This window comes from Berghia stephanieae, chromosome 6 (assembly GCF_034508935.2).
Source record: "Berghia stephanieae isolate SIO BIC M18660-M18661 chromosome 6, UCSD_Bste_1.3, whole genome shotgun sequence".
Lineage (NCBI taxonomy): Eukaryota > Metazoa > Mollusca > Gastropoda > Nudibranchia > Aeolidiidae > Berghia > Berghia stephanieae.
The window spans coordinates 39,081,988-39,094,007 of record NC_088365.1 but is presented as its reverse complement, the minus strand read 5'-3'; the positions used below and the strand labels follow the sequence as shown (position 1 = coordinate 39,094,007).

Here is a 12,020-nt window from a genome sequence, read left to right as displayed (position 1 = left end):
TCCTTGATGGTGAGAACAATAGTGTAACTCATCTTTATGAACTTAAATTACTGCTCTCACCCATTCTCCCCAAGAGGTATTGAGAATTAACCCAAGTTTCATATTTTTGACCTTAAATTAAATTTTAAACCTCTAATAATAATAATAATAATAATAATAATAATAATAATAATAATAATAATAATAATAATAATAATAATAATAATGATAATAATAATACTTTATTGCATCCCAAAAAGGAAATTTTTTGTACAGACGTGTTATAATTTACACAATAAGATAAAAATACAATGGATATAGGATGTATATATAAAAAAGGAACAGCTCCATAACCAAAGCTGCGCTTTATAATATGAATAATTTCAACACTGTAAAATAGTTAAAACTCACTATAAATTGAAAATTGAAAAGATTGCAAAACAAATAAATTAATAAATTAATATTTACATTTTTTGAAAGTAAAAATGCGAAATAATTATATAAAATGATTATTGCTTGTTGTTATAAAGCCTAATACTGGACAGCAGAAAATATTTTCGGTGTCTCTCTGTTTTCGTTGAAATAGAGAAAGGGCGACCACTTCTTTCTGACATAATAACTGATGGTCTTAGTGGATGATACTGGTCATTTAATATTTTAGTTATACAAAATTTCTCGTATAAAAGATCTACATCGTCAACATCATTTATATAGCGTTTAATGGATTTTTTAATATTTGAATTTATTTTGTTCCTTTCCACTGCTAAGCAATTGCCTCCCCAAGCTGTTATACAAAATGACAAAACACTTTCGATTACTGCTCTATAAAATAATGTGCAGAGGGTTTTATCTATTCTAAACTGAGAGAGTTTTGATAAAAAATATGTACGTCTGCACATCTTATGCCTAATTATTTTCGAGTGTTCATCCCACTTGAGCCTGTCATCAATTGTTACACCAAGGTATTTGTAGTGAGGAACTCGCTGGACGAATTGGTCCTTTAATTTTAACAGTTCTATCGGTTCCTTCACTCTCCTAAAGTCAATCACTAGCTCCTTTGTCTTGCTTATGTTAAGCTCTAGGTGGTGGGCATCACACCAAGACACAAATCTATCAATTTTTTGCCTATAAGCCACTTCGTTGCCATTTGTTATGAGGCCTTGAAGAGCGGTATCATCTGCAAACTTTATTAAAGGGACACTCAGGTTTTGACTTCTACAGTCATTCGTGTATATTGTGAATAATACAGGGGACAATACACAACCTCGAGGAGCACCAGTATATGTAGTTATACAGGAAGATATGTTTTGTCCTAATTGAACATATTGTGCTCTATCCGTAAGAAATTCGAGCACCCAAGCAATTATATACTTGTTTGAATTCAGACTAGTCAATTTTTTAACAACCAACTGAGGTTGCATTGTATTGAACGCTGAAGAAAAATCTGCAAAAAGCAATCTGCAATAGCTCTTAGCGTGATCCAGATGCCTGTAGATGTTGTTTGTAAACAGCAAAATGGCATCCTCTACGCCACGTCCTGGTTTGTAAGCAAATTGATGACTATCACTCAATGGCATAAACTGGTTCCTAATTTTAACAAGAACAAGTTTTTCTAAAGATTTCATGACTATTGAAGTCAGTGCAACAGGTCTGAGATCGTTCATAGATTCAATTTTTTTTTTTTTGGAACAGGAATAATTTTTGAAGTTTTCCAAATTTCAGGGATCGAAACGCATTGGAGGGACCAGTTAAAAATATGTGTATAAATGGGGGAAAGCTGATGGGCACATTCTTTTAATAATTTTCCTTTCAATCCATCCGGCCCAGCAGCCTTCCTCTCGTTTAGTTTCGAAAATACGAATCTCGTTTCCTCTTCACTGACCTCAATAGTCATTTCATCTTCCAAAGCCCTGTCTAATTTATGTTTTTCATTTTCAATATCAAATTTGTTTGCTGTGTCGAAACGTGAATAAAATTTATTTAGACTTTCAATTTCGATATCTTCTGATATAATCGTGGGCTTTGGATTATAGTTAACAGCAGTTTTAAGCCCCCACCACGTGTCCCGTATATCCCCAGAAGAAAAGCATTTTTCAATTTTATTTTTGTACTTGTCTCTACAACTAGATATTACTCTCTTTATCTCCTTTTGTTTTGTTTTCAGATCTTTTTTGTTTCCACTACTAAAGAGAGTTTTCTTTTGGTTCAATAAAAGTTTTAGATCTTTTGTTATCCAAGGCTTGTTGTTAGGATAATATTTTATTTCTTTTTTACAAGACACTAGCTGTTCACAGAATTTTAAATACTCACTCACACAGTCATTCAGCTCATCCACACTATCACATGATTTGATAAAAACATTCCAGTCAGTGCATTCAAAACAACCACGCAACTCCTCACACACACTTTCGTTCATGACCTGAACACACTTCACTACTGGCTTACAACGTATGATGACAGGGCGATATATAGGTAATAATAATAACATATTGTGGTCCAATGAACCGAGTGGAGCTCTTGGAAAACATTTATAGGACTTGTCAACATTACAGAAAAATAGGTCGAGGGTCGATTTGTCACGAGTAAAGCACTGAACAAATTGTGAAAGTCCAGGAATTATTATATTATTGCAATGATTAAAATCGCCAGTCACAAGAAAAACACAGTCAGGCGATTTGCTTTTTTCATTTTCCACATGACTTATTAGAGTTTCGATGGCAACATTTGCATCAGCACTGGGGGAATGTAAACTGTCGGGATGTTGACTTTAGAAAATTCTCTAGGTAAGTAATATGGCCGTGCACCCACTGTCAAAAGTTCAATGTTGTTGTTCGAAATTGACGAGATATTATTTATATTGTTGGGGTAACACCAATTATTGTTTATGTATACGCACACACCACCGCCCCGTTTTTTGTTTGAACTGTCTCTATCGGTCCGGTGTAGAGAATAGTTGTCGATTTCGACGACAGATGATGGTGTGTTGGGTGTCAACCAGGACTCTGTTATACATATAATAGAGGCTTGTCTATAATCGCAGCAATGACGACACAGTGAGCACAGTTCATCTGTTTTATTTTTCACTGAGCGCACATTTCCAGTCACAATGCAAGGCAAGAAAGGATGATTGTGTCGACGTCGGAATTTTGTTTTGATTCCTCCTTTCCTCCCCCTTTTTCTCGGTTTGATGAACGATGTGTCAACCGGTGGTGCAGGGGGTGATTCTGGTCTCAGTAAACGAAGAGTAGATGTTGAATAGGAATAAAATGGGGGAACATAGGTTTGGCTTGACAGATTATTTCTAAAAATACTGGCTAAAGACATTTGATTACAAAGTAAAAATATGATAACTATTGCACAGGAATAAATCACAGCCATTGTAAAAATAAAGTGTCACTTTTATAAATAAGAATTGTAAGAATATCCAATAAAACTTGTGAAAACAGAGCACTGACAAAAACACGTCTGCAGTCGCCGGAGACCAGCGCCAAAAAAGTTACCCCACATATTGCCATTTTGAGATGATTGGTCAAATGTGATTGTAATGAGCTTGAAGCATGCCTAGAATGCCCAGTCATGCAACAATTTAAAAAAAATGTTTGAAGGCAAACATGGCCCTTGACCCCTTTGTCCCCTTGTCACGAGGATCACTTTTATCTTCTTCTATAAAAATTGTACAAATGATGAAAAGCTTTTTGTGTTGTCCTGTATGTTAAATTATGTTGTCCAGTGGGGAAAAATATATATTGTAAATCTCTAAGAACATGGAAATAAAAGCAGGACAAGTGTTATATACTTGAAGGATTTATATTAACCATGGTATATTGTTTTCAAAGACACTGTTCTCTTAGTTTCTGAAAACAAAGCAAAGCAAATAATGCTAGAACTCTCTTTGCACACCACTTGGTCAGACTCCTGTTGATGTTCGAAAATAATTTTTTCTTTGTTGTTGTGATGGTAAGACTATAAATAATAGATCATCACTATAATTTTCTTTTGTGCAGGATAAATAGATCAGAGTCATCTCTCACCTCTCAGTTTCAGGTATCTGTGAACTAGAAGAATTGGTGGGGATCTTTTCATTTTCAAGGGATTTAAATGTTTGAGCTTATTTTAGATTCTATTTTGTTTTTCAGATCTCGGACAAGCTCAAGAAAAAACAGGAAAGGTAAAAAACAAAACAAAACAAAAAATTAAAACAAAAAAAAAAAACCCTTAAAGAAATGTCCAAAGTCCGAAACAAACTTTCTTTTGAACAAACAACCAAATCTTTCTTGGTCTGACAATTTTGATCCGGCTACTCATAACAGATTTTGAATTCCACTATTTTGTACTGTTGATGTACAGTAAAAAACTTTGCCGGGCACCCTCGAGAATAAGGTAAGATTGGAAGGACAAGAGTGATTAAATGATGTGATAGATTTAAGCAATAAAATAGAGGACCCAGGAATAAATTGGCAGCCAGTGAACAGTTTATGCTGATTATCAAACAAAAAATTTACCAAGAAAGAGGGGGAAAGTAACTTGTTGGTTTCCTTACCAGAATTTTTAATAATTATGCAGTTGGACTCAAGACCGCCATTATTCTGAATACATATTAAAACAGGCGGTTGACAAAATCCAAAACATCTCTAGGGAAGCTGCCATGAAACCAGTTGACAACAGTGACAGCAAAACAGACCTATCCTGGTCATCACTAATCATCCACACAACAAGGAAGTCATCAAATTTTTAAAAACTAACTACTGTCAGATTCTTCAGGAGCATGTAGAAATTCAACAAACCACCTCTAATCGCATACAGACGGGACTGCAATTTGAGGGACATACTAGTAAGGAGCCGCTTTGTCACGTTACTATAGAATGAGCTTAAGTCTCAATGGGATATTAGCTTTAGGTGACCATGAGTTGTTATTTTTCAAACCTGTTGCTATGCTATCTTGTGTTGACAACGCCTCTCAGTTGTCATATGAATTCTACTCACCATGGTTATATAAACCCACGGTAGGCCGCAAATCGTCACTTGCTATTCTTCGCACAATGCAGGGTTGATTGTGTGAAATACATTCGGGGCCGGAAAATAGCAAGGCATAGTGCAGGTTACTGTACTGTGTTAGTCTGTAAACGGGTGACCAAAACCATTGCATAAAGAAGGCAAATTTATGCAATATCAGTCTGATAAAAAAAAAAAAAAGATCAATAAAATCATGTCCCAATAAAGTATAACACAGAGAAGGCCGAAACTGTGTTAGACTGGCCGGTTCAGTAACAAAATAAATATAGCACAGGAGACTAAACACTGTGTTATAAAAATATCAAAGGCTGGTCGGTTCAGTGATGAATTAAAATACAGTAGAATTACTTTAAACCAAAATTTTGGGGACCTTGTAAACCATTTTGGTTTAAAGACATTTTGGTTTAAAGCAAGTTCCCGTTTTGCAATGTTTTTCAAGGTTAGTAACTATTTAAGGAATTTGCTCATTTAATCGTATCATGGGTTTCCCCTTAAATGGAGTTGTTGAATAAATGCCATCTTCGTAACCATTTTTAAAATGATTTTTTTTTTTAATGGTTTTTTTTTTTTTTTGGTGTATTTTAAAAATATTTTGGGGGTTTTCGTTTTCCATTCAAAATTGTTGAAAGAGTTGAGTTCGGGATGCCGTGTTTTTTTACATATCTCCATCTTGATCAACTTTTCTTTCACTGACTTCTCATAGTATTTTGATTTTAAACTCCAACGTGTAAGCACAGTGCTTTCTTTTAGACATCTTTTAGTAAAATGTAAAGCTAAAATAAGATCGAAAGTTCTTGTTAGATAATTGATAATGAATGATGCGCAGCTACTCAGAGGTGAAGTGAAATGGAAATGAAAAGGAGTGTCAATGCTAAGCTGTCTACTACACACCCCTCTTTTGTTGAAAAGCCATTAGGTTCAAAGGCCCAATTACATAGAACCTCCCCCTCCCCTTTAGCCCATCACGTACACACATTTAAACTTAAGTGGAAATGAAATGGCATGTCAATGGTAAGTTGGCTACCCCCTCCCCCCCCCATATTGTCATGTTGAAAATTTGTCAGTTCCAAAGCATCAACACATGAGCGAGAACATCTCGTTTACGCGATTCTACACCCCAACTCTCTCTCTTTCCTAATTTTTTGCCTGCCAGGCACCCTTTTCCAGTCTGCGCGATTGTGGTGTTGGCCAAGCCCAAGTGCAGCGATTGAAGTGTTTGCCAACCCCCTTCCCTCCCATTCAACCCCTCACCCTCATCTTATACTTACGCTCTTTGTTTAATATCGCCGGGCATTATTACGTGTGGCCACCTTCCCGAATTTTTGAAGAAAAATAGAGAAAGAGAAAAAGGGAAGGTTCTCTCAAGTTGTTTTGGTTTAAAGAAAGTCCTGCTTAGAAGTATTTCGGTTCATCGTAAGAATTAATACAAAGATAATGAAGAAACTAGTACAATTTATTAAATTCTTTGCGGTTTAAGGTATTTTTCGGTTTAGCTTCTTTCGGTTTAAAGTAATTTTACTGTATACATCACATCTCCATAAAAGAGTGTGATAATAAAAAGGTACCCGTTAAAAATTGAGTTGGTCAAATCTCTATCCAGATCCAAAAGGATAGTGTTAAGTCTTGTACGTATAACAAATTTGAGAAGCACGGTTGTTCTCAATATTTGTTGCGCCGTGAACGGTATAGAGTGAAGAAGTGTCCACGCTACACATCGTCAGAGCAACGCTGTTACAAGATTACAGAGGAGCAAACCCGGGACGACAACAAGACAAGATTTGTTTGTGTGTATTGTATTGTCTTTACATGTTACTGAATAGGTACGTTTTGATTGTCAAAACCTTTCATTTTATTTTTGACATTTTCTTTATTTTTAAAAATAAAGTTATAATTTAATTAAATTAGCAGACTTGTTTAATAATTTAAAGCTATACTTTTGTGGGGACCTTTTATAATATCATTAATCCGATTGTGGTTGAAAACATCTTTATATTTCAATGTCATAAAACCAGTGACATGCTTGGCGATAGATATGGCCGGTAATCAATGTAAGACGGAGCCTTGTGGACGTTGCAGATGCAGGACATGCTCACACTTATTCATGGAAAATTCCATCAAATTCCCGGATAAAGTGTGATACATCCGACATGCGTTCACCAGCACGGATTGTAACCAATTTACGCTATAATCTGCAAACGTTGCCACAAGACACTGGCAAGAAACTAAGCAACAGGTTTGGACAACATCTGCGCTCTATTGAAAACGACGAGGACAAACCTGTCGCCCACCACTTCAATGGGTCCAGTCATCGAGGATTGCACGACATCCAAATTGCCGTCCTTCAGTCCTGCCACACCACTAAACAACATGGAAATACAGGGAGGCAGAACTGATACTAAAACTGAACACCCTTTCACCTCAAGACTGGACCTCATTTAAATATTATACTACTACTATTTGTCTCTTGTAATGTAAGATGGAGCCTTGTGGACGTTGCAGATGCAGGACATGCTCATACTTATTCGTGGAAAATTCCATCAAATTCCCAGATAAAGTGTACATCCGACATGCGTTCACCAGCACGGATTGTAACCAATTTACGCTATAATCCGCAAACGTTGCCACAAGACACTGGCAAGAAACTAAGCAACAGGTTTGGACAACTTCTGCGCTCTATTGAAAATGACGAGGACAAACCTGTCGCCCACCACTTCAATGGGTCCAGTCATCGAGGATTGCACGACATCCAAATTGCCGTCCTTCAGTTCTGTCACACCACTAAACAACATGGAAATACAGGGAGGCAGAACTGATACTAAAACTGAACACCCTTTCACCTCATGGCATGAACTGAAGACTGGACCTCATTTAAATATCATACTACTACTACTACCTTTGTCTCTTCCCCCCCCCCCCCTCCCAGGAAGCACGAATTAAAGGAGCATACTATTTCCTGCCCTCAATGTTTTGTTTATTCATCTTAACAACGCCACTACCACATCATCTCATTCATCTGTAGTGTTTCACCTGTTTGTTGATGAAGGTCAAACCCGAAACATCCATTCTATCTGTTTGCTTAATTAAATTGAAGCTTACATTCAATTTCACATTGTTATTAATTTCTTCGAGCTGCAATATTTACATATTCCAATGACGATGACAGGCTTTAAACGATCCGTGGTGGGTTAATGACCCCGATTTTTTATATTACTTTTCGGTTTTACGTAGTGATGTTTTAGCTATTTTAACATCATCGTTATACCAAGGAGTATATGTTTGTTTGATATGGATCAAGTTTTGACTGATGCATGGCTATCAAAAACTTCTCCAATGCACTTATTCCACGACTCTGATGTCAATGGGTCATTGTTTGAGAGGCAGCTTTTGATGTCAATATTAGATTTGTTGATATTTATATTCAAGTCCCTTGATGTTACAGAGACTTTTGTTGATACAAGTCGAGTGAATTTCCACTTTACCATAATAAGATGTTGGTCAGAAAAGGGATGTAAATGACAGTTGTAAAAAATAGAGATAAAATAATGTTTCCCACTACTACCCAATCTAAATATGGCCTGCTGTGTGAGTTGGTGAAGAAACGAGTTGGGTTATATCATGCTGCATCATTATGTTTCGTATTTTTGATGATTCAGTCATGTTGTTGAAAAATATAATCAACCACAATAATAGGGTGTCCAGGTTGTCTGTTCATATCCATGCAAGCATGTTATTAAATTCCTACCTGGAATGGATATTTTATTCTTGGTGTTAGCAACAGTCTATAAACACATATAATGTTCATAACGACTTCAGACATATGTAACCTCGGATGCACAGCTTCCATTGTAATGTTTTTTTTTTCATTTCTGACAAGATTTTCCTTCTAATAATAGTAGCGGTAGTGATAATGAGGATGTGTGGTGGTGCTTGTAGTATTGGTGGTAGTGATGATGTGGGGTGGAGGAGGTTGTAGTAGTGGTGGTAGTAATGATGATGAGGTGGTGGTGGTGTGGTTGTAATGGTGATGGTAATGATATATGGTGGTGGTGGTCGTGGTATGTGGTAGTAGTGATGATGATGATGGGATAGTGGTTGTAGCAGTAGGGGTGGTTATGCTGGTTGTAATAGTGGTGGTAGTGATGATGATGATGTGGTGGTGGAGGAGGTTGTAGTAGTGTGGCAGTGTTAGTGATTTTGTAGTGGTGGTGGTGGTTGTAGCAGTGGCGGTAGCATAGCTGCCAATCCTACCGGAAATTGCGGGAGATTCCCGCATTTTTAGTTCGTCTCCCGCCCATCACACCGATCTCCCACATTATCGTGCAGTAGCCTGACTGTAGGCCCAGGCCCAGGCCCAGGCCTAGAACCCATGTTAGCCTACCATGCGGGTCTTTTCAGTTCTTTCAGTAACATACATTAAATTCCGGTCCTCCATTTTGTAAACGGAAGTGAGATTAAGTCGTTTAGTATTGTGGTAGATTTATGATCGGAAATGCTGATACCGAATCCGTTCTTTTTAGTGAAGTTAAATAGCTCTACATGGCTGATATCGATTGCAATTAAATTATTCAGATTGAGAGTACCATACTCATAAGCATTTAAAAGAAGTAAATAAGTCAGTTTCATATTTTGAAATGTAGATTTATACATTTATGTATCTCCCTGATTTGTCTGAATATCCCTGATTTTCTGACCAAAACTCCCTCTTAATAAGCTTGGTGGGTTGGCAGCTATGCAGTAGTGATGATGATGATGATGAGGTTGTTGTAGAGATGGTTACTGTTATAATGATATGCTGATATATCCCCCCAACAACCAGTTGCGATCCATAGTGTTGATCTAGTACAATGTGGTGAATGTTAGAAGTGGTGGTGATATTTTCTATATGTTTTGATTAAAGCTTTAATAACATGGTTTCTTTATTTTCTCAGTTTCTTACAATTACAGTGTGAAAAGGAGACAGCTGCCGAAGAAAGTAGGTAAGTTTACCTAATGTATTGTCTAAGTTTATTAAACGTATCACTCTTATTATTGACATACAACTTTAGCCTGTGTCAGAACCAGGTTGGTTGTTATATGCAGTGATGTCAAAACTCTGGTTTCACCGGAAAAAAATCTAGTCTGGAGCAAATAATTCCATGTTACGGGCAACTATCGTCAAATTCCGGTGAAGTCAAATTATTCCAAAGGTACCCCCCCCTCCAACCACCACATCATCATCACTGCCACTGGAAGGGGGATTTGAAACCATCAACAAATGTGAAAACATCAAAACTCCGGTTTCACATGAAAAAACTCTGGTCTGGAGCAAAAAAAATTCCGGGTTATGGGCAACTTCCGTCATATTCAGGTGAGGTCATTTTGTTCCAAGGATAACCCTTCCTCCCTCCCCTTCCAACCACCACATCATCATCACTGCCACTTCTACTACAAACACCAACACATCATCACTACCACAACTACTACTACCACCACCACTACATCATCATCACTACCACTACTACTACAGCCACCAACACCACATTATCACTACCAGTATCACTACACCACCACCACATCATCATCACTAGCATTACTACAGCCACCACCACTACATCATCATCACTAGCACTTCTACTACAACCATCACTACCACCACTATTGCAACCACCACCACCACATCATCATCACTACCTCTACTACTACAATCACCACCACTACATCCTCATCACTACCACCACCACCACCACTACTACTACTACTACTACTACTACTACTACTACTACTACTACTACTACTACTACTACTATTACTGCTACTACTACTACTACTACTACTACTACTACTACTACTACTACTACTACTACTACTACTACTACATCCAATACTACCACATCATCTTAACTAAAACTACTACAACCACCACCACCACCACATCATTATCACTACAACTACAGCTACAACCACCAGCACATCATCATCACTGCCACCACTACTACTGCAACTACCACAACCACATCGTCATTACTACCACTACTACTGCAACCATACCACCACATCATCATCACTACAACTACTATGCACAGAGTGAGGATCTCCCGATCCGAAAGCGAATGCAGTGATGCCAAAACTCCGGTTTCACATGAAAAAACTCTGGTCTGGAGCAAAAAAAATCCGGGTTATGGGCGACTACTACCTCCATATCATCATCACGACCACTACTATTACAACCACTACATCAGCATTACCACCACTACGACAACCACCACCACCACATCATCATTACTACCACTACTACTACAACCACCACCACCAAATTATCTTAACTACCACTACTACTACAACCACCACCACCACATCATCATTACCACTACTACTACAACTACAACCACCACCACCACATCATCATCACTATCACTACTACTACAACCACCACCACCACCACATCATCATCATTACCACTACTACTTCAACCACCACCACCACCACAGCATCACTACCACTACTACTAAAGTTCACTCCGCTTAATCGCACAACGGTTAATCACACATTCCCGAAAAACAGATTTTTTTTCTATATAAATCGCTCCACTTAATCGCACACCTTCTCCGCTTAAACGCTAGATCTTGATTCCATCTTGATTTGAGAAAAATATTTTTAAATTTATTTGAAAAAGGTAATGATAATCCATTTCACATTGAAAAGTTCGGCATGTTAATATCGTATCACGCATGAAAAAAGCTTTCCCGTCAACGCAACCACCACAGCATCACTACCACTACTACTACAGTTCACTCCGCTTAATCGCACATCGGTTAATCACACATTCCCGTAAAACAGATTTTTTTTCTCTATATAAATCGCTCCACTTAATCGCACACCTTCTCCGCTTAATCGCTAGATCTTGATTCCATCTTGGTTTGAGAAAAATATTTTAAAATTTATTTGAAAAAGGTAATGATAATCCATTTCACATTGAACAAGTTCGGCATGTTAATATCGTATCACGCGTGAAAAAAGCTTTCCCGTCAACGCAATTCCACTGTCCCTCT

The 12,020-nt window shown here is 37.4% G+C and overlaps 1 protein-coding gene across 3 annotated transcripts in view; it reads left to right on the top strand.

The window, feature by feature from the left end:
* LOC144975007 (GRIP1-associated protein 1-like) overlaps nt 1-12,020 on the top strand; it is a 210,945-nt gene that overhangs the window by 78,272 nt on the left and 120,653 nt on the right. For all 3 annotated transcript variants that reach the window (XM_078918652.1, XM_078918654.1, XM_078918651.1), the window contains exons 12-13: nt 4,116-4,147; nt 9,921-9,968. In XM_078918652.1, coding sequence (XP_078774778.1) covers nt 4,116-4,147; nt 9,921-9,968 — 80 coding nt within the window. The remainder of the gene's footprint in view (nt 1-4,115; nt 4,148-9,920; nt 9,969-12,020) is intronic.